We start from the raw sequence: 24,070 nt of genomic DNA on the forward strand, positions 1-24,070 counted from the left end.
GGATTCAACGGCACTTAGCAACAACATAGGCGCTCTGGTGATGCTATTATGATAAGCACTGGACTGCTAACTGCAAGACCTGAAGTTCATATCCACCAACCATTCCACCTTTGTGGGACAAATGTTGCTCTAGGAAAGATTTACATCTTGGAAACCTGATACATTTGAAAGCATTTGAGTCCAAATGAAGGCAGTCAGTTTGTTTTTGTTTTTGTCTATGTCACACACCATGAAATACTTGGGATAGACTTATACTAAAAAAGGATTGTTTCTCTGAAATTTACATATAACTGGACATCTTGTATTTTATCTGGCAACCTTAATCCAGGGTCTCAAAAGGAGCAGCTAGTTCATCAGTGAAGCGTGGGGGTGGGTGGGAGGGGAATACAGAGATAATGAATTTTCTGTGTCCAGTCCTAAGGTTTCAGATAAGCATGGAATGGGCAGTTACCAGATTTTCTGTGTTTCTTTCCCTCACCCCCATGACTTCGCCCACCCAATGAGTAGCTCCCCGCCACTTCATGGCAGCTCTAAGTACCCTGTGGAGGAGTCATTAATTCCAGGGGTTACCTCAGAGCTTCTCCTCAAAATTCTTCTCTGCTCTTGCCCCTCCTCCCCCTCAGAACTGGCTGCCTGGGAGCATGCCTTAACTTGTTCATTCCTGAGGATTCTCCGAGATCCACACACAGCAGTTAGGTCCTGGCTTTCAGGGTGATCCTCCAGGAGTAACATTCAGCCTCAAGTCTGAGTTTGCACACAGGCTGGGGGGAGGGGAAAGGGCTCTCTGTTGGTGTGGAATCTGCTTGGAGAGAAATAGAAAACCCAGCTGTCAGCTATCATTTCTATAGCAGAACTTCCTTCAAATGTTTCCTGGGTGCTCACATGTTGGCAGCCTCTGTGGATGTGGAGTCTGAAGGGGAGGGCAGGACTTGTCCACCTTCCAGCTTTCCTCACAAAGGGGAAGGTGCTAGTCCAAACGAAAGTGAATCTGCACATAACCCCATGGCCCTTGACCCACCACCTGAAGGGGGCCAGGGACCGCTCAGTATCACTTTGCACATGATTCCCTGTTTACATTAGCAAGCCCAGAGTTCAAGGCCTCCTCAGGGTAACCTAACCTCCACCAGAAGCAAATGACACCATTTAAAGAGAAAGTATGGGGAGGTCCATGCTGGAGACAAAGAAACCTACTGGTGGGAGGGAAGGTACAGAGAAATCTATCAAAGGGGTTTTCTGAAAGTCGTATAACATGACCCACCACCACCACCACCGTGAACCCATGTACTATTAGATGGATGAATGATGGAAGCTAAGTTAGCTCAGTGGTTCTTTGCTGTGGCCCACCAGACATTGTCAATGGAACTGAACATAACCGGTTGCTGTCAAGTTAATCGAGACTCGTGGCAACAGCATGTATGTTAGAATGGAATTATGCTCCATAGAGTTTTCAATAGCTGGCTTCTTGGAAGCAAATCGCTAGACTTTTCTTCTAAGGTGCCTCTTGGTGGACTTGAACCTCCAAACTTTTGGTTAGCAAGACTGTCTTAGCCATTTACAACACCCAGAACTCCCAAAATTGTATACACATGCTTTTTTTCTGAGGAGAGGCTACCACCAGATAAGACATAGGGATCTGTGGTTCCCATAAGGTCCACAACTATTTGTTGATAGAGTCAGTTAAGGAAATGTCTCCAGCTGCCTTAGTGGGGCCAGGTCTTCCAGGGTTCCAAGGTAGGCTTCGTCCAAAATGGGAGGAGCAAAACATTACTGAGAGGAAGAGTTCTTCTTTGTGGCAAAAAAACTCAGTGCAAAGTAAAATGGCAATTTCTTTACTGCTTACTAGGATTTGTAAATGAGTCTAATACTGACCCTTTCATCACACAAGAGATCATGTCAGTTCTTTTTGCTTGGGTTTATTTTCAGGGTTTCCTGTCCCTTTGTAGAAATCAGATATCTTCTGAACAACGAAAAAGAAAGATTTATGCCAAGTAGAAGGGAAATTTTAGAAACCAGCTCCCAGGCATTTTGCTGAAATTCCCTCCCCTTGTTCCAGATGGCATAGGAGTCGCTGACAAGTCTGTTCATCAGACTTATTCCTCCTCTTGGGCTATTGTTCCTGCTTTCTCTAGTTTTATCTGGATAGTCAGGAAAAGATTGAATACTTAATATTTAAATAAAATATTCAATGATTATGCAGTAAAATGACACGAACTTCAAACCAGTTGGAAACCAGCTAATGGTTTCTTAATCTTAGACTCAGAGACAAATGTAAACTACATTCTGTTGAAATGTGCATGCATTTGATTCATGGCATTAGAAAAAAATCTTGCCTTGTGAATCTTGCTTAATGGGACCAACTTGTAAAGCATATAGCCTTAAAAGATGTCTTCATGCTAAGTCGTTTATTCTAGCACACCTGAAAACCATGATGCACCTGTCCAGAGTTGGGAGTTAGCTCCCAGTGTTAGGGTGAAAGTTGAGAGGATAGCTTTCTAAATAAGAACCCACGCATGTCTGTGATGATCTTCTGTAAGAATTGTTGGGCAGAACACCATGATTGTGATTATCTTCTATAGGAATTGTTGGGCAGGCCTCTGATCAAATGTCTCTATCATGGAGAGAAAGGCCCCATACAAGGCTCTGAGACTATTGGCTGTTGTTACTAGGTGCCATCAAGTCGGTATTGGTAGATAGTCTCAAATGAGAGAACTACGGTTCTGTTCATTATAATCCGAATAGAACTTGTTTCAGAAGTCAAGTTCTCTGACATGATATTTATTTCTGCAGGAAAGTGGATGTGCAGTGCTCCTTTCTGAAAAGTTTATCATTTTAGATATGTTTGTATGAACATGTAAACAGAGCCATGTCATTATTTTGGATCTGGAACTGGGTTTGGTTTTGTTTTTTAATAGTGACAAGAATAGTAGTCATAGTAACATTCTGGAAGATGCTGTCAATTTCACTTTCAACTGAGAACAAGTATTTCTGTATTTTACCATTTTCAATAAAACTTCCGAAGTGTTTTGGGGAAAAAACCTCATTATTGAGAGCAGCACTCCTGTGGGCCATATCCTGCTCCTCAGAGACTCCAATCCTGTCCAGAGGCAAGCTCCAGCAGGGCAGCACTAGCAGCTTCCATGACTTGGGGTTCTGACATAGAACTGGGCCCAGAGCAATGCATAAGTACAGAGTAAAGCAAAGTGAGGGAATCAGCACATCAGTACCATGATACAAGGTGCACCCAGACACCTTCAACTGTGCAGCCCAATGTCCTTGTCACCTGGTTAACACCAGGGTAAGTCAATATCCTACTAAGAATCAGGAAAAATGTATATTATCTCCCTTAATCCTCACAACAATGCTACCAGGTGGGTACTATTCAAATCTCCATTCTACAGATGAAAAGACTGAGCCTAGTGAAGCAATTTCTTCAGGGGTACATGGTAATAGTGCCAGTAACCAGTTTCAGGCAATATGTCACTAGCAACTAAGTTCTAAGACACTCTCCTATATAGCCTTTCAGAAAACTGAGTTCTGAGGGTGACCAATGAGCAGAGATGGACTTAGTTAGCTCTTCCATTTGTAACTCCTTTACAAAGCCAAAAGCAAACCTGTTACAGTAACATCAACTCTGGCTCACAGTTACCTTCTAGGACAGAGCAGAACTGCTATAAATCTTTATGGAGGACGACTGCCATCTTTCACCTACGGAGCAGCTGGTGGGTTCAAACTGCTGACCTTGTGGTTAGTATCCCAATGCCTAACCCACAAGACCACAAGAGTTCCTTGAGCACTTCTGTTGGTAAGTACCGTGGAGTCGGTTCCGACCCTGCACAGGGTTTCCGAGGCTGTAAATCTTTACGGGAGCAGAACGCCTCATCTTTCTCCCATGGCACCGCTGGTAGTTTTGAACTGCTGACCTTGAGACTGACAGCCCAACTCGTAACCACTATGCTACCAGAGCTCCTTGAGCTCTTCTGTAGGGGCTGCCACATTGAAATTGGTGACTCGGAAAAATAAGAAAGGCTTTCCAATAGGAATTCCCAACATAAAAGTCATCATGGCATGAGTTCTATAAAATAGGTTCCCAAAGATTTAACACTTGGCTCTAAGGTTGGATTCCAAGGAATTACCCTTCCTAAACCACATCTGCAGGATGACAATGGCCCACATGAGTAAGCCTGGCCACGCCCATGGCCAACGGTAGAGCCCAACACATCTCACAAACTGCTCAACACATCTCCTGACACACAGGAAGTGAGCCCTCTAAGAGGTGGGGAGGCTGCATTCCTTTCTTGTGAGATTCAGTAACTAGGGAGAGGGTAGGAGGGCCAGAAGGGAAAGGGGGAAGAAACAGGCTGATTTGGGAATTTCCGCTGATTTTGGACCCCCTCTGGCTCATCAATGAGTCCTTTCAGGGTTCCCTCTCCCCAGCTGAGCTATCATTTCCTGTCCAGTACACTATACCCATTGATGGGGTATCAACAAATCCTACCAGTTTGTGCCTGAAGGACTCAAGGAGACTTGGACAGGAATTAAAGGGGAAAGAGGAAGACGACAGGAGAAAAAGAAGTGGTTTTCAATCCCATTTTGTTGAATTAAGAGAAGATTTTTAATACAGGAAGTTGGCTACCTTTGGCTCTTCTCATAGGTACAAGGACAATGGTATAAAAGGCAGGCACTAAGAACCAAACATGCTAGGCTGTGTCTCTCCAAAATGACTCACCACCAAAGTCCTAACACAAGAAAGACAACTTGGTTGTAAGGGCCAAGAGTGTATATCTCTGCATTTTTACTGGCCTAAACCAGATTCATGTCTTAAGGAAGAATCTAGAACAACTGGGTGTTCCCTTCTTAGTACAGGAAGGGTTGTTACCCAACTCACACGGATTCTTGTCAAGTACCTGCCTCTGATACGCAGGTCTGGGTCCCTCAGTGGTCATGTCTGTGATACATGACCCTCGACCCCAGGCCACACCGATTGGTCCAGAGAGGATACCTGACTCAAGTCAGGCCAGTCTTCCCTGGGAAATTTTCACTTGGAACTGGGAGAAAGTCAGTCTCTCTACTCTTGGCAGACATAGAATGTGAACATTTGGGAGCTGGTGACAATCAAATTCCTCAGGGTGTTGGGGGAAAGGGTCTCAGGGAAAAGAAGTTGAGGAGTGTCCAGAAGGAAGGGTGGCACGAGAGAGAGGGCGACCTGGTTCTAGGTGTTTCTGAAGATTTCGCTCACTACTCTTTCTCTATCTCTCCAGTAGAGCCTCCCAACCACGTCCCCTTTTTGCCTAAGACAGCAGGAGTAGAACGCTGTCATTTGTAACCAAAGGAGGCCTAACTAAAGTAGTTGGCATCAAGGGGGTGTCTGTGAGGGCAGCTGTGGGACCCACACTGCCATCTCCCTGAGTGGACATGTATATTAGAAACATACACGCACAAATGGTAAGGCAAGAGCCCTTTTTGGGTAGACGGATAACATGTATGCCCAGCTCAAGAAATTGCTTATTTTCTGTTTTGGTTTTCTCTGTGTGTTTGCTTTTCTTTGCCTGTAATGATGTGGCGGCTTGTGTCTCACCCTGGTGTTTACAGACACATGTCTGCTCATGCACGCAGCACCCACAGATATCCTCTTGCCTTCTCTACTGGGGTTTCCCAGCCCTCAGGCAAAGGAGGGTGACAAAGCAGGACTGTTAAGACCAGCTGAGGAATTCAACAAAGGCCAGAGTGTCTGCTCCAATAGCCTACCCCAGATGGAGGCAAGTCCAGCTCAGCCCTCAGCTTCCCTATCTGCTCCTATGTCAACCTCTGACCCTAGGAAATTGGGCTGGGTGCTCTTAAGATCAATGAGGACAGGAGAGAAGCCAGTCCACAGGGAACTATGGCCACATTGGGTGAAACTGGACATCATCTGAGTTCGGACAAACTCACCTGCAGGTCAAAGAACTTGCTGTACCTCCGGTAGATGGTCTGGGAGGTGGAGTCAGACCAGGTCACATTGATGATGTAAACCTGTGGGGAAAAGGTAAGACCATGTGAGCAGAAGACCACGGCTGAGCATCAAATTGTTCCAGCCATCCTTTAACATGACTGCGGGGGAGTCCATGACTGGACCCATTTTCTTTCTCATCTCTGTCCCCAGTGCTTTGCACAGTGTTAGGCACCAAGTGGGTGTTATATACATATGTTGTTGTTTTTGTTAAGTACCATTGAGTTGATTCTAACTTACAGTGACCCTCTATAGGGTTTCCTAGGAGCAACTGGTGGGTTTGAACCAATAGTTAACAGTAAAGTGCTTATCCTACAGCACTACATTTATACATCCATGAGGAGACCTCAAAGAGCTCATGGAAAAATGGAATTAAAAAATACTGGAATTTTTCTTTGTACTTTTTGAAGCCCCTTGTATGTCTTAATATATATATATATATCTATATATACACAATAACCTCATATGCATATGGATGTTGGATAATGAAAAAGGAAGACCGTAGATGAATTAATGCATTTGAGTTATGATGTTGGAGGAGAATATTAAAAGTACCACAGACTGCCAAAAGAACAAACAAATCTATGTTGGAGGAAGTACAGCCAGAATGTTCTTTGGAAGCCAGGATGGCCAGACTTTGTCTTTCATACTTTGGACATATTATCAGGAGGGACCAGTCCCTGGAGAAGGATATCATTTTTGGTAAAGTGGAGGGTCAGAGAATAAGAGGAATATTCCCAACAAGATGGATTGGCACAGTGGCAGCAGCAATGGGCTCAAATGCAGCCATGACTGTGAGGTTGGGCAGTGTTTTATTCTGTTATGCATAGGGTTGCTATGATTCGGTACCAACTCGATGGCACCTAATAGCAACAACAACATACACACACACATATATATACATCTACATATATGTGTGAGTTTATATTTATACACGCATGCACATTATCTAGACGGGCACTGAATAAAATGCCAAGGATGATGATTTTAGGAGGGCAGGGTGACAAGTAGTTCTAATTTGTTTTTGTTTATATGTGGACATGCACTGTTGTTACATGTGGACATGCACTGTTACTGCATGTGCTGTACTGTAGGTTCCAACTCATGGCAATCCTATGCACAACAGAACGAAACACTGTCCGATCATTAAAAGTAACTTTGACAAGAAAAACGAGCCACAACACGAGAAGATATATGCACACCAATGTTCATAGTAGCAGTATTTACAATAGCAAAAAGATGGAGACAGCCAAAGTGCCCATCAACTGAAGAATGGATAAACAAACTGTGGTACATACACAGAATGGAATATTATGCTACCTTGAAGAATAACAAGGAAGCGGCAAATCACCGCATAACATGGATGAATCTTGAGGACATTATGTTGAGTGAAATTAGTCAGTCACAAAAAGAGAAATACTGCATAGGACCACTACTGTAAAAGACTAAGGGAAAGAACCCATACTAAAGGGGGGTGGGGGGGGCCTCTTTGTTGATTGCTGGGATGCTGGGGGTGGGTAAGGGGAAGGAGGGGAAGGTGGAGCACAGGGCAGGGATTAGACACAGGAAAGTTTGAGTGCTGGGGAGGGGGGCAATATACAAGAAGGGAGAGGGGAATGGAAGAACAAAGCAGATGCGAGAATAATTAGACAGGTCTCAATGGGCTAAGTGGGACAGAGGTAAAGAATGATGTATACACAACCTTGGAACTACAGGGCTCTGGGATACAGAGATTGAGACATGGTTGGAATGGGGAGAAGGGGGGAATAATGTTAAGATTCTTGGCTGTCTTTTGAATATTGGTTTTCCTTGCATTATAATATAAAATAGACACTGGAGGGGGAGAGAAAGGAATAGTCAGAAACATCACCATAGAAAGCTTGTAAGTCTGTCTTCTGCCTATAACTGATTGGAATACCTAAAATGGGGCTACAACGTGCCCAATGAAGGAGGCTTCCTGCAGAGCCTCTGCAATACGTAAGACTATAGATAGAAGCCTGAACCACATCTAGATCTTTAGAGATGGGAAAGGATGAGCAAACTTGAAAGGATGAGCAAACTAGCCTGAAGCGGTTAGAAGAACAGAAGATACTTCTTGAAAGAAAGGCCTACAGGAAAAATACGAAACAGTCAATGGCTGTGATCCTTTGGCAGTATTTGGCCAGGTCTTTCTCCTAAGGTGCCTCTGAGTGGACTTGAACTTTCCATTTACATTACCCAGGGATTCCTTCAACAAGCCACCCTAGGTTATTTCGCACAGTTGCCCCTCAGAACTCACTATGAAAACCCCTTCAGTAGACTAAGTAAGTCTTTCAGAGACTTGTGATTCAGCTCAGTATTTTCAAGTCTTAAGTTAGTACCTAGCACCGTGCATATGCTCAGAAAACATTCGGGCCCATGGAGGAGAGGTGGCCCTGCTGGGGAGGTATTAGCAATGGGAAGTTTTGCACACCTCTCCCTCTGGGTCCCTCACAATGAAGGTGGTCCAGTGTGCCTCAGGCTCTCCAGGCCAGCTGCCTCCGGCCAGGTGCCCAAGAGGTGGGCCACACTGCTCCGGAAGGAGCGAAAAGCCCTGCCCACACAACCTGTGGAGTCCTGTCCTGAATTCACATCAAAGGCCACCTTACTAGGAAAGGGCTAGGTTGGAGGCTGGGTACCCCACACATTCACGGGAGTCTCCTGGTGAACTCCTCTGGTATCTGCTGCGATGTCTCCAGATATATGGCTAAAAGAGAGACCTGCCTCAAAAGAGTGAGGGCCAAAGAGGCATAGTGCATGACACCCATCAAGTTCCGGAGCCTCTGTCTAGTAATTCTGATTCATTAGGTCCAGGGGAACTCCAAGAGGGAGGAGGACTAGGTGTCCAAGGAAGCCAGGGGTCTCAGCCACAATAAGAAGAGATGTGAGCAAAGAGGAGAAGCAGGCAGACACCTTGGCACTGGACAGACTGAGTTCACCACAATGCCTGGCACGGGGTTTACATAAGAGGTAGTAAAACTGTATGTTTGACTGTTCAAGTAAACAACCTGACTCTAATCCCTTTCCCCTCCCATTTCTAAGTCTTGTGGGGAGTGTTTGCTCTGAAATGCAACCCCATAAAACCAAAGAAATAGGGCCAAGCATTGCCTCTCCCTCACCCCCTTGTGGTGGTGTTGTTAAGTGGTATCAAGTCGGTTCCAACCCATAGAGACCCTGTATAGGATTTCCGAGGAATGGCTGGTGAGCTTGAACCATGGACTTTGCGGTTCAAACTGCGCTGCAGTCCAGCGCCTTAACCCCAGTGCCCTGTTTTATGTGACTGTGTGACAAGGAAGAACATAACGTCAAAGGCTAGCTCACTAGCCCAAAATGAGGTACAGCCTATTATAACAGATAAGATTCAAGTTACGTTATTACATCATATACGAGGGGGCTTCAGAAAGTTCGTGGAAAAATCCTATGATCTTTTATTTCTGTTTTTCTACGAACTTTTTGAAGTCCCCTCATATCAACATAACTATCTCATATAATAAACTGATCGCTAGATGCCAGCACAAGGAAAAAAGTTCATTAGCTCATTTAACCCTCCGTTCAATGTTCTCTGTCACCTGACTCCATGGCACTTAACAACCACCACCACCAATATTCTCTAAGCCACAGAGAAGCTAAGGGACTTACCCAAGGTCACACAGCTAGTGAACATGGAGCAAAAGACCTGAACCTGGGTCTAAATGAGTCTAATCCTCATGCTTCTAACCACAGGCGTGCATAAGTAAATTTAGGAGTGTGGATATTTAAATAAATGACTTCATGATGACTGAATGGCATCTTTTCAGATAAAATTTAGAATTGTCTGAAAAGTCTGCACACCCTTTCTTAGAGAGTATACTTGGCGGGACATGGGAGAGGCTGAGACCAAGAAAAGGCTGGACTTGGGGGCCTAGACAGAAGTCAACAGTTAGGAATGCTACAAAACCAGACCAGTGCAGAGGGACCCTCACACACAGAATCATTCATGACTGTGTCAGGGATAGTCCGGGATTTCATTGGGGGGCTAACCCACCCACCCCACAGCTCCTCAATACTTAAATCCCGAAGAAGACCTCTCCCCTCCCAACCTGCACTTTCCCTTTCCACCTGGACCCGGGGCAGTGACCACACCAGGTGCTGCCTCCCTGCCCTCTGGCCCAGCAGCTGCCCCATAAGGAGCCCCAAGTGGCCTTGTCCTCCCTGGAGGCCAGTAGACAACAGCCTTTCTCCTGGGCCAACCAAGCAGAGCCCAGAGGAAGGGTTTAATGGAGGCTTAACAGGATCCATCCTCCATCCTCTGTAGCCATTAGGGGCTTCCCTTCACCTCCCAGGAAGAATTAATCACAGGCTCACAGCCCTTCCAGCTGGGAGGATGGAGTGAGGCCTCTTGTTTCACGGAGGAACTAGAGCCTGGGATTTGCCAAGCAGGGGCCCAGCCAGGTGAGAAGGAGCACGGACATTCCTAGGACCCTTCTTGCTAGCTGTGAGACCTCAGCCAAGCCTCTCAGCTCCTCAGGCTCTTCCTCTATACAATGGGTACAAACTTCAGAGCTGCTAGGCCTGACTGGCAGGTGTCCTCACCCCGTTAGTGCAGAGCTGGGACAGGAACCCAATGCAGAACCAGAACATGCCTGCCTTTGATAAGTTCTTCCAACCTTTCTTCCTCAAACAGTCTGAAAATGTGAAAGGTCATGGGGGGTTCCTCACTACCTCATGACCGGAACCCATCTCAGGAGACACAGCCAGATCTTGGCCTGACTCGTGCAGGAGTACCTCGACTGTCAGGGGAAGGAAGGGGTGATGAGGGTTGTCCTTGTGGTTCTTGTTGGCATGACCACCAGTTCCATGTGCCTTCAACACACAGACATGTTTCCCCAAACAGAAGCACATCTCTCCTTGCTTGACAAAGGATTGTTCCTACTAGTGTCTTGTCCCCACTTCCTATGCCATCAGCAAGCATGAGAATGACTTAGGAATGTTGTTGTTAAGTGCCATCAAGTCAGTTTCAACTCATAGAGACCCTGTGTAGGGTTTCTGAGGAGCTGCTGGTGAGCTTGAACCACCAACCTTGCAGTTCAAATGACTTCACAATTTGGTGCATTAACCCATAGTGCCACACCAGGACTCCAATTTAGGAACAGGGAGCAGGAAATGAACCTAGTAATGCAGGTTCTCCCAGACTACTAGGATTTGCTAGCGGGCCCCAGCCTACCCTCTTGAACAAACAGCCTAGATCTGGGGACAAAGATACTGTCAGGGGGCCTCCCTGGAGATAAGCCCAGAGATACACTGCAGTCTCCAGACCCCTCTCTCATCTGGGCTTGTCTGCTTTCTTCCAAACCTCAAACATCCTAGATGACTACTGCAGATGAAGGTTACATACACAAGATTCTAGCCCAGCTCACACTCCTCCCGAGCCCCAGCATCAGTTTCTCATGCCTCCCAGAGCTGGCCCTGGAAACGCTAGTGATAAACGGCAGGCAGAGAAGAAGCAGGTGGGGAAGGGGCCAGGGCAGAGGGTCATCTAAGGAAGTCAGCTCTGTTTACCGAGCCTGCCTCAGGGGCAGAGATAAACTCTCTTCGGGCCACAGAAGCAGCAAGATAACATTACTCAGCAGCTGGGTCTCAAGAAAGGTTTGGCTATTAAACATCCTGCTTCCAAACACTCTGCTTATAGGGTTATGTTTCCCGGGTGGAGTTTCCCTTCCTTCTGGAGTTTCAAAGCCCATGGATTCTGTTTCCCTCATCTCCGTCATCTCAGGCAGATGGTGGGTATCTAGGTCGCCTTGCCACAGACCAGCAACTGCACCGGAGGATCCCTAGAGTCTCAGGTTCTCCTGCCTCCTTACCACTAATAAAGGAGGCTGCTCTCTACTGGGGGTACAACCTTGGAGTCTCACGATAAACACCCACCAGCATGCCTCAGCTGCACCAGCTCCCAACTCTGGTGTCATTGCAGGCACCTTCTGCCTGCTCAGATCATTAGGGCCAGAAACGCTGATGCTTCCAAACGTGTTTTCCCCAGTGCCCACTTCCTTCATCTGTTAACCTCATTCTTTTCAAGTAGAAAATGGTCTTAATGCAAATCTGTCGCATTGCTCAATTCAGAGTATCAAGAATGAAACCCAAGTCCATTCCAGTGGAAAGACAGCGGTCATATGTGGGCTGCCACCAATGAACCCAGCAAACATATTGCCAGTCATTCCTGGAAGGCCTGGACACTGCCTCGGGTTTCATTAGTAAGTGCTAGTTAAGTATCTGTTGCTCCCTTTGCTGATGAAAAACACAATTAAAGGCAAAAGAGTTAGGGGCTGGGGAAGGAACCCTATATTTCCATGGCACGGTGGTTCCGTTTACTGAGGCAGGCAGTTTAGGGAGCTGGACCTCTGCTAGTTGCCTCGGCTTCAGGCCATATGGAAACCCAGTGAGAATCTTCCTTCACTTGCTTGCACCACCTTGGACTGTAGGATCATTTGTCTAAGACTGGGGTCATTGCATATTGTTGTGAAAGTTGCCTGGCCAAGTGGATAAGGAGGGGCTGTAATCTTATCCAAGGCACTCTGGTGGCACTGTGGTTAAAACCTTCTGATGCTAACCAAAAGGTCAGCAGTTTGAACCTACCATCCACTCCAAGGGAGAAAGACGTGGCAGTCTGCTCCCCGTTTGTTTAACTTGTTGGGGGAAGGCAGTAGTTAAGGGAAAAGATCTGAAGGCGGCCTCTAGATCACTGCTGTCTCCATTTATTACTCTGAAAATGGGGGCTGACAGTGCTTACCACCCTGTTGGGACAATTGTAAAGACTGAGTTAATACTTGGGCTACCATCACCATTCAAGTCTCCTCATTAGAATGGAAACTCCCTTGAAGGCAGAATCATGGCATCCTAGTGCCTAGCACAACACTGTCACCTAAGAAGGGCTCACTCAGTGCTCCCTAATAAAAGAAGGAACAAAGCAAATGGCAAATGCCAACTGGTGCTGGCCTAGTGCCTGGTTTTGTGCTGTTGTAAAAAGAGATGAAACCAAATTCACAACCTGTAAATGTGATAGCTTAGTTACAGCAGCAGTACCTCAAAAGGGGAACAGTGCACGCTAGGGGGATGGGGTACCCAAAAGGGAGCCTCACAAGAGACCCAAAGCAGTGTTGGCATCCAGGAAGAGGGAGACGACTTTGAAAGTACTTGATGGATTTGAATTTCAGCCCCAACACTCCTTTGCTGTGTGTGTTTGGGCAAGTTCCTTGGCATCTCTGAGTCAGAGTTTCTTTCACTGTAAAGTGAGGTTTATAATGGGTGTTTCCCATTAAATGTGATGGTGCACACGGGCACTCCGCACAGGGCCTGACCTATGGTAAATCCTCAGTGAATATTAGCTGTTTAGACAGCAAGGCAGATGGAGGGGGTGAGCTGACTTCATTTGCCAGGAGAGCCTCCAATCATGACACCATGAGAAGAAGCAGGAAATGGGACAGGGGGATGTGGGGACACACACATACATACACACACACACATGCACACATACAGCTACTAATAACAAACTGGGCCTGGGAAAGTAGAAGAGCAAAAAATAACTCTTGCCCACGGCCAGGAAAACAATGACGGACGTGTGGTAGTGGCCTCTCCAGGGTCGAGGCTTTTCTTTCTTTCTTTTTTCAAGTTTCCTGGAGAGGAAATGAACTAGAAGCTCCCAGGATTCACAAACCCTGCTGCTGTTCAGTGCCACTGAGTCGATTCCATCTCAAATGATCCCACAGGACAGAAAAGAACTGCCCCATGGGGATTCCCTAGGCTGGAATCTGGAAGGAGCAGACCACCAGCTTTTCCCTCCCATGGAGCGGCTGGTGGGTTCGAACCACTGACTTCTGGTTAGCAGCCTAGTGCTTAGCCACTGTGCCACCAGGGCTCTTCGCAGACCCTACATGGAACTTCAGAAAAAGGTTCGGCTGTCAAAACGCTGACCTTGATAGTCACAGGAACTAGAAGAAATGCAGAAGGGTCAATTTTGACAACTGTTTTTTTTTCATATATGCACAAACCGCTGGATTCTTTCAGAGGAACAAGAGCAATAACAGCTACACCAATTTATTGAGTACTCACTACATTCCAGGCACTGCCAAGCACTATATTCAGATGATCTCATGTACTCTCTACAATAGTTCTATGGGGGAAATACTGTCATCAACTCCATTTCAAAAGTAAAGAGACTAAGTACAGAGGTGTTAGCAAGTGCTAGAGCTTAGGTTTGGACGTGGCCACTGACTACAGGGCCTGACCACTTCATCCCCTTTGAAAAACACACTGTACCACCTGGAACAAGACAGTTGTCCTTGGATTCTAGTCTGCTGCTCTGTCGACTGGTTATTTCATGTGTAGGAGACAGATGAGTGAAACACTGAGGCCACCTATGAGGCAGACAGGTAAGGACACCTAAGTGGGGGCTGTGATCTATTTCACATGGTTTAAAATCCATCAGATTGGTTCCCTGGCAAGTTATTCTCCAAAACACGGGGTTAATTGTGAAGATTCACTAAGAACACAAGAACTTATCCACAGTGCCTGAGACATTGTAGCTGCTCAATACATTGGTACTCCTCTTCCAAGGGCCTGCCACAGATCTTTAGCTTCATCTCCTACAAAGTTTTGAGGACATCAATTAGCCCTGGGTCTATTTTAGGTTTCCAGAATTCTGCACTTGGTCCAGAGTACATGAAGGATACATGGTTGAACCTTTATACCTACCTACCTCTAGCCCTGGTGGTAGCGTAGTGGTTATAAATCGGGCTGCGAACCACAAGGTCAGCAGTTCGAAACTACCAGCTGTTCCGCGGGAGAAAGATGAGGCTTTCTGCTCCTGTAAACATTTATAGCCTTGGAAACCCTGTACAGGGTCACTATGAGTCGGAACCGACTCCACGGCACATAACAACAACAACCACCTCTAACACTGCCACCAAACCAGTTAATCAGAACAAACCAGTCTGACCACCTTGAACCAGCAGGTGCTCCAATGGGGAGGCCCAGTAATGCCCAGGAGCCCAGAGAGAGTGGCAATATGCCCAGGCTAGGGAAGGAGGCTCATCCAAGAAAAGCTCTAGATGTACATGGACCTTGAGGAGCTGGAAGTCTTAGAAACTGTAAACAAATAGTCTCTCTCCTATACCATCAACAGAATGACATTCCTGGGCTTCCAAGGGGCCTGTGGATCTTAGAAAAGAGTGTGAAGGGAGGATTCCCACTCCACAAACTCCAAATCAGTGACTGCTCCAGACCTGCTGACCTCAACACACACATCCTCCGTCATCACAACCTGAAGAGCAAGGCAAAGGTTAACACACACAGCTTGGTTTCCTCTTCTGGGAACCACGACAGTCAAGGAGGCCAGAGGCCAGCAACCTCCTTCACAGCCAGACTGCAGGGGAAGTGACCCCTGGGTTTCCTCTCCACCATCTGGCACACTCACACCTTCCTCTCTGCTGTGCTCAGCAAAGCTCAACTTCTGCCACAAAGCAAACAGCTGTCATTAGGAACTTTGTCACACAGGGTAGACTGGAACAATCTCTCTGGGGAGAATTTGGGCAATCTCTAGCCTTAAACATGCATTCCCTTTGACTCAGAAATTTCACCTCTAAGAATTTGCAGGCCCTGGTGTGTTTACGTATATACAGATGGTCACTGCAGCATTGTTTGTTTGTAAATGAAAAAATAAGGTATATCTGTATGGCCACTGATGGAAAAAAAAAAAAAAAACAACCTTTAAAAAAGTAATTGTGGTTCAAACATAAAATGGAATACTATGTACCTGTTAAACATGGGCAGATCTTTGTGTATCATTATGAGAAGAGAACAAAGAAAAAGGAAACAGACTGCAGAACAAAATGTATGTAGTATGATTGCATTTAATTGGTGTATGTACACATACATGTACATTCATGGAAGGTTAGTGTATGCTCATGTACGTGCACATTAAAAATGTCTGGATAAAATGTGCCAAACTGTTCACAGGAGCTGTTTTGGAGAAGATGGATTCGGCCAGGCTGTTGGAGCTACAGGGAATTTTAGGTTCAGTGCTGAACTCTGGCAGCTGAGGCTTATAGCCCTGGGTGCACATTACAATCACACATTGTTGTTGTTAAGTGCCATCGAATCAGTTCTGACTCATAGCAATCCTGTATAGGGTTTCTGAGGAGCAGTTGGTGGGTTTGAACTGCTGACCTTGTGGTTCCAAGTCCAGTGCTGATCCCTACAGTGTCATACTAGGAGGTCTGCAACCCTAGCTGCTCATTACAATCACTTGGAGTGCCTTAGCCTACCCTGCAACATTTAAGTAAGAATCTCTAGACAGTGGGCTGCACATTGGTATTCTTAAGAACTCCTCAGGCGACCCTACCAGTTGTTACGAGGTTGAGAGCCATTAAGCTAGACCAACATAAGGAAGAAAAAAAAAAAAATCACTGAACCAGCTGAAAAATACTCTTTAAATAGAAAGTAAAAATATGGAGTTCTGGTACGGCACTGTAAGATAAGCACTGGGCCAACAAGTCCGTTTGAACTGAGGTCAGTGGCTCAAGCTCACCAACTGCTCCTCAGAAACCTTATAAAGGGTCGCTATGAGTTGGAACTTTAACAACAACAACAACAATGTCCTATAACAATGTGCTATAAAGTCATTTTTGCTCAGTGCCTTTCCTCAAAGGTCTATCTCTGCTTTGGGAGTTTACCAGCCCAAATGACAACAAGAAAACAAGAGGCTGCGGTGATTCGTTCTGAACGGTGGCTGTAACTTAGTGTATTATGGCAGCCTGTGACCACCCCACTAGAGCCTACTTCAGACACTGAAGGCTCAGATTCTAGCCATTCACAGCTCAAGCAGGAACAGCTGAAAGAATTAAAGGTGCTCAGCCCAGAGAAGGCATTTAAGAGAAACATATAACAGCTGGTTTCACACCGTTAAAGAACTACCAACTGTGGGGTTCAATGTCTATCCAGTTGCACCTAAAGAAAGATGGTGAATATTGAGTACAAGTTATGGGGAAGCAGGCTTTTGCCCAATGCCAGGAATCTTAGTTACCCAAAGATGGAAGTGGTTCACTGGCTAACTAGAGGGACTGTTGGGACAGGTGACAAATGCCATGGTGGGAAGATCCCTTCCTGTTCAGCTCTCCAACTCCTAACTCTGTGAAGTTAGACACTTGGATAGTCTGATCAAAATCCACCAAGAATGCAGTTCCTTTAAAAGAAAACAAAGACGTTTTCTGCTTTCAATAAACCCAGGCCAAGCACCAGCTGAGTGCCACGCACTGTGCTAGGTGCTGAAAATGCTGCCAGTGAGCCAGTCAGGGCTCTCAAGGAGTTCCCGTGCAATGGGGGCACCAGACAGCACAGAAGAACCCTCACAATAGTCCAATAAGACAACAGAAGATGACAGCTGGGGAGAAGCTGGCTTCTCAGAGGAGATGTGTGAGCGGAGACCTACATGCAGAGAACAAAGCACTGTTTGTCAAGAGTAGTTTGACTCGATTCAAACTCCTACCTCACACCATATACAAGAAGCTAACTCAGAATGGACCAAAAACTTAAATGTAGGAGTTCAAACTATAAAACTCTTAGAAGAAAACAGGCACAAATCTTGGTGAACTCAGATTAGGAAGTAGTTTCTTCATGAGGCTTCATTACCTAAAACAAAGCAATCAAAGCGGGGGAAATAGATAAACTGGACTTTATCAAAATTTTAAATGTTTGTATTTCAAATAACACCATCAAGAAGAAAAAATGACAACATATAGAGTGGGAGAAAATGTTTTCAAATTATATACCTGATAAAGGACTTGTATCTAGAATACTTAAAGAACTCTTAATAAAAAGACAAACAGCCTAAGCAAAAGTGATCCAAACATCTGAAAGATATTTCTCCAAAACTGATATACAAATGGCCAATAAGCATATGAAAAGAGGCTCAATATCATTATTCACCAAAGAATACAAACTAAAACCACAATGAGACACCACACCACTTTATATCCACTTGTTGTTAAGTGCCATCGAGCCGGTTTCAACCCATAGCGACCCTGTATATAGGGTTTCCGAGGAGCAGCTGGTGAGCTTGAACCACTAACCTTGTGGTTCAAGCCAACTTTGCAGTCTGGCACATTAATCCACAGCGCCACAACAGGACTCCTCATATCCACTGTTGTTGTTGTTGTTGTTGTTGTTGTTGTTAAGTGCCGTTGAGTCGGTGCCGACCCATAGCGACCCTGTACAGGGTTTCAGAGGGTGTAAATCTTTACAGGAGTAGAAAGCCTCATCTTTCTCCGGCGGAGCGACTGGTAGTTTCGAACCGCTGACCTTAAGGTTCACAGCCCGATTCGTAACCACTACGCTACCAGACCTCCTTCTCATATCCACTAGGATAGCTATAATAAGACAAGTAATAACTAATATTGGTAAGGATGTGTAGACATCAGAACCCACATACACTGCTGGCGGAAATGTAAAATGTTCTAGTCACTGGGAAAAACAGTATGGCAGTTTCTCAAAAGGTTAAACATAGAGTCATCACACAATTCAGCAAGTCTCTTGAATCTCCACAAGAAAAGTGAAAATGTATGTCCACATCAAAACATGTACACAAATGTTCAGAGCAGCATTTTTATAATAGCTAAAAAGCAAAAACAGCCAAAATGCCTACCAACTAATGAATGAATAAATAAAATGTAGTATACTCATACAGGAGTCCTGGTGTGGCGCTGTGGGTTAATGCGCCGGACCGCAAAGCAGTCTGAACTGCAAGGTTGGCGGTTCAAGCTCACCAGCTGCTCCTCGGAAACCCTATACAGGGTCGCTATGGGTCGGAATTGACTTGACGGCACTTAACAACAACAACATACTCATACAACGATAGCGATTTACTTGGCCATAAAAGGAATCAAGTATTGATAGATATTATAATGTGAATGTACCATGAAAACATAATGCAAAGTAAAAGAAGTCAGACACATAAGAGCACATGATAATGTGTGAGGGGACTTCAAAAGTATATGGACAAACAATTAAAACTAATGGCATTTTTCCACAAACTTTGACGGGGACAGGGTTTCTCTGAGGAATGATGAAAATGTTTTACAATTGATTATGATGATGGTTACACCAGTCTGTGAATATACTAAAAATTATTAAATTGTATTGGAGTCCTGGTAGGGTGCTATAGGATAAACATTGGACTGAAAGGTTGATTTGAGCTGCAATGTAGGCAGTTCAAATTCACTGGCTACTTCTCAGAAGCACTATATAGGGTGGCTATGGGTCGGAACTGACTCGACAACTCTGAGTAACAACAACATATGTTTAATAAGTAAATATATAGTATGTGAATTCTATCTCAATAAAGCTGCTATCTGAAAATAAATGGAAGGGCAAAGATGCCACTCTTGGTTAGGAGGTTCTTGCCACAAAGATCCCATTTCCTAATTCTCTCAGCCTATTCCCTCCAACAGCCAGTCAAGACCCAGTCTTCCCGGACCAGCCCAGGCCTGGGTGCTCCCTCTGCCCCCTCCAGTGCTACACAGAGCATGTTTATGTGAGTAGGGGTCATGCCACATCTGTTAGTCTTGGAAAAAAATCATCCTAGGTTCTGTGAGCCCCACATTACAGATCACCAACACTGACACACGGTAGGTGCAGCTGACTGGTTAAGCAGAAAAGCTAGCTTGAAACTGGTCTCCATGCTCGGCAAGGAAAGCCAGGTTCTCTTGCACTGAGGACCGGAAGGAACTGATGGCTGAAACATCCCACTCCTTTTGCCTGGAGATTTGGCAGACCCTGTAGCACAGCAAAATTTCCCAATCAAGCAGCAAGACTGAGAACACCACCAGCTTCTGTTTGGCTTTCAGGATAGAGAAACTGCACTTAAAATCCACTAACTCTGCCTGATAAAGGAAAATCCCATAAGGAATGAACACAGAACTAGGTGAAATCAACTCACCTTCTCTAGAAACCTACTTTGCCTTCTGTTTGCAGTCGTAACCCTGGAGGTCGGCCCAGTCTTCTCCCATATGATCTCACCCAGCTTGTCTCCCCACTCCAGAGCTCACAGTCTTTCCGCTCCCTTTTCTAAGCCCTTAGGGGCACCTATAGTCCAAGCACCCACTTCAGCATGGGAGACCCAGATTGCCAATTTTGTGCATGTCCATTCCTCTGGCCTATCACAGCCCCAGCGTCAACTGGGTCATAAATGCCTTGAAAATAGTTTCCCCTGGCTTCCTTCGTTTGCCTTACAGCATCTAACAGGGTCAGGAACAAAGTAATCCTCAAGAGAGACATGCTGTTACCTGTTGGATAAAATTCTGTTCCAACCAGTAAACAAACCCATATTGAGGGGTTAACTTTGGGTCAGGCTCTGTACTCGACCCAACATAAAGTCAAATAGAACACAGCCTGCTCCCAGAGTAGCTATGGACTAGGAGAAGGAGCAGTACTAATGGACAGTTTGCTGTGGAGACTGCACTGAGCAATGTTCATGATCCTGGGGGAACTCAGAAGAGAGATGCCAGGCCATGAAGGTTTCCTGGAGGATGAGACGGCAGTGAGGTCAAAGGTGAAAGAGGAGGATGGAGAGCTGGGTGAAGAATTAAGGGTTGGAGTAGCTGGAGGGTGCCTAAGCAAAAGAAACAGTATGGACAAGAGTAGGAGTGGGGCACAGGGCAGCAGGGACAGGAGAAGCTGGGCAGCCGTGGGCTGATGCCCGTGGTAGTGAGTGATTGGAAGTAAGTGGGAGATTTCTGGCTCTCAGGCTGAAAAGAATGATGGAGTCGAAGAAAGGCAAAGATGAGGAAGGTGATGAGGCAGGAGATCCAAGCTCAACTGTTTCTTAGATAGGTAACTTGGCAGTTTTGTGGGGCTTGAATAGTTTGGGATTGGAAAGGAAAGGAGCACACCTAGCAAAAGGAGGGAAAGGGTGTGGGTGAAGGAGACCGAGGGCTCCCTGAGGGAGGACAAGCCCACAGGTGAAGGCAGCCTTGGTGAGCTCTGTGATGAGACAAAGCAGGAAGTGAAGTGGCTGAGGGTGGTCTGGGAAGGAGAGAGGGGAACTTTTGTAGTGGGGTCCCCAGAAGGACCAGAGTGGGGACACATGGGAAGGACCGGGCAGGTCTTCAGCTCTGGGCTTCCTGGTGTTCACAGGGAACCTTCTATGCTTACTGCTGGGCAGTTCAGTGAATGCCTGAGAAAGCAGATGCTCAGAGAAGGTGTAAGTGACTTTGAAAAGGAAAAGAGACAAAGTACTACAAGTCAGAGACTCAATTTGTTGCTTAATTCACTCCTAGGGACCGGATCTGAGAGCAAACCTTTCAAATCTCTCTTTCCTACAGCAAACTCAACACTTGGAACAACTTGGGGTAAAGGAAGGGGGTAACAGGCCACGTCTTCTGAGTGCCCTCGGCTGCTTATCTCTTGCTGTATTCCTCTTGCTGCATGGCCTGAGACCCTCCTCTCTGCCACTGCCAACTCCAGCATGTCATTTGCTCCCAGGTCCCGGTGGGGAGGGGGAGGAGGGCCCTGCCAAGCCGGCTGGAGAGGAGCCTCGCGTGGCGGCCAGGGAAGCCTGCCAGAGGCAGCATCTGGCCGGGCTTCCGTGCCAATTCCCCGATTCCTCATCTGGCTGAGGCTTGGAGGTGAGACTCGAAACCCACACGCTCCTCCTGCCAGCACTCCCCCCAAAGTGACATAATCCGGGCATCCCTTCAGGGAGGGTGGACCCTTCCCTCTGACCTCAGCCTGTTTTGCTTGGCCAGAACCCACTCCCAGGGAGCCAGCCCCCTCCTCACAGCCTTGCTCACACCCAGACCCATGCAGGGAAAGGCGTGAGCTATAGAGTCCAGCCTCCCAGGCCCTACACCAAAGCCCCAAATAAGAGTTTGTCCCTCCTGGCTCTGCCTACTAAGATGCCAGCTGGTCTGCAGGAGGGCTGGGGCACTTGGCCAGAATTCAGCTGCCCCTGTTGTCCACCCTCAATGTGGAACCTCCCTCTAGCTTGAACCACAGTCAGGGCCTAGGGAGGAGGAAAAGGGAAGCCCAAAGTGTGGCCACAACAGATTCGGGTATTAGAAATCCTAGTTTTGCCTCTATTTGGTGTCAGATCTTAGACAAATAACCTAATTTCTCTGAGTCTCCATTTCGTTGCCTGATAAAGGATGTCTTGGATGGTTTGAGTGAGGATTAAATGGGATAACGCATGCAAAGTTACCGCCAAAGCTGTCTCTCAGGTAACACTCAATGTGGGGTAGTTAATTCTTTCTGTTTCCAGGATTCCCCAAGAATCCTCGTACCAGTGGCAATGCGGAGGGAGTTTAGCCCCACCATCGCAATCTTTACCAGCCGGCTCCAAATACAAATGTCATCCTGTGGTTGCCATTTTATTATCGACTTCACCCTTCTTTAAGTTTATTTTTTTTAATTATTTTTCTTGAGTAATAGACAACTTATCTTTTCTCAGTGTTGTACATTGTGTACACAGGCAACTTTAGTCAAGCTGTTGTTTTTATGTGTAACATACTTTCAGAACAAAACCAGGGAACTTCCTATAAAGATAAAGCCCAACCCGCCCAAACCCCAGATATATACATATACATACACACACACATACACACACACTCTCTTCACTTGGATTGCGAGAAGGCCCCTGATCTGGGCATTAAGCCTACCCAGCGATCCAATCACAGCGCTCTTCCCTCATGCACTGCAGGGGAGGGGTGGGAATGGGGACAGCACTTTCACACTCATTAACAATGAGAACCTCCAGAAAGTTCAAAGTAGGCCCAGGGGAGCCCCAGTCTCTTCCCAGAGCGGGAGATGAGCCTTACATCCAACTCAGTCCCCAAAGGAGGCTGATCCAAATACCACCAACCCCCTTGGAGACTACCTCCTCCCCCCAAGAAACAATTCTCTAAATGCAAAGCAAGGAGTTGAACAATCCAACTAGGCTAAAAAGTTAAATAGGCAGTTTACCAAGAATGAAACACAAATTGGCGAATGAATATATGAAGATATACTCAACCTCACGTGCAATTTTAAAAAGCAAATCAGAACCACAAGATGCTATTTCTCATCTATCTGACTGGCAAACACATTCACATGAGGCAAAAGCCAGTGCTGATGAAGTAATGGGGAAATAGATACAACTCAGACACCATGGGAGGGAAGTGAATTCTTTAAGGAGGGCCATTTGCCAACATACATCAAAATGAGAAATGCAAACTCTTTGACCCACCAATCCCCCTGCTAGAAATTTATCCCGAGAATAAACTCACAAAAGTGTGTAAAGTTCTATACGAGGGTGTTTTTGACAGTATTCAAGTTGTTCTGCGACATTCTCAGAACTGAATACCTTGCAACTATTCCACAAGCTGGGTAGGTTAGGTCTGCTGATAAGGGCATTCCTCTAGGGGTGGTGGTGGGGTGGTGTGTGTGCGTGTAGTGCCAGTTCTGACCCATAGCGACCCCATATAGGTTTTTCAAGGAGCAGCTGGTGAGCTTGAACCACCGACTTTGCAGTTCAAACGGCTTTGCAGTCTGGAGCATTAACCCACAGCACCACACCAGGACTCCATTCTTCTAGGTATGAGGTGACAAAAGTGAGACACAAAATCCATCCCTTTTGCATAAATACCCTTAAGCAGGGCTGACTATGTAGAAGATGGAGTCATTTCTGAAGTGACTCTAGACACAACCACCCACTTTATCAAGTCCTACTGTTCCCCAGGCCCCACTGTTTCCCCCACTCTCATGGCATTGGGAGTATGGTCCTTGTTGGCCAACCACAGCCCTTCTAGGGCAGCCTGGAAAGAGAAGGAAGTCCCACTATGGAGGTCTAAGCTCTAGCCCTATGCCCGAGACCATCAGCACCCAAGCTCATGGAATCTATAAATGAACCCATAAATGAATCCAGGAAGTGGGTACAAGTGTTATTCCTACTTTATAGAAGACGATGCTGAGGTTCCCAAGGGTGACTCACCCAAAGTCATACCACCTGCATGTAGGAGAGCTTGTATCCTACCCCTACCTGGTAGCAAGACCTCACACACCTCA

The 24,070-nt window shown here is 46.1% G+C and overlaps 1 protein-coding gene across 1 annotated transcript in view; it reads right to left on the reverse strand.

Moving 5' to 3' along the window:
• Nucleotides 1–24,070, reverse strand: part of SH3PXD2A (SH3 and PX domains 2A) — a 261,997-nt gene that overhangs the window by 198,000 nt on the left and 39,927 nt on the right. The window contains exon 2 of the mRNA XM_006831315.1: nucleotides 5,929–6,009. Coding sequence (XP_006831378.1) covers nucleotides 5,929–6,009 — 81 coding nt within the window. The remainder of the gene's footprint in view (nucleotides 1–5,928; nucleotides 6,010–24,070) is intronic.

This window comes from Chrysochloris asiatica, unplaced genomic scaffold, assembly GCF_000296735.1.
Source record: "Chrysochloris asiatica unplaced genomic scaffold, ChrAsi1.0 scaffold00003, whole genome shotgun sequence".
In the NCBI taxonomy this organism is placed as follows: Eukaryota; Metazoa; Chordata; class Mammalia; order Afrosoricida; family Chrysochloridae; genus Chrysochloris; species Chrysochloris asiatica.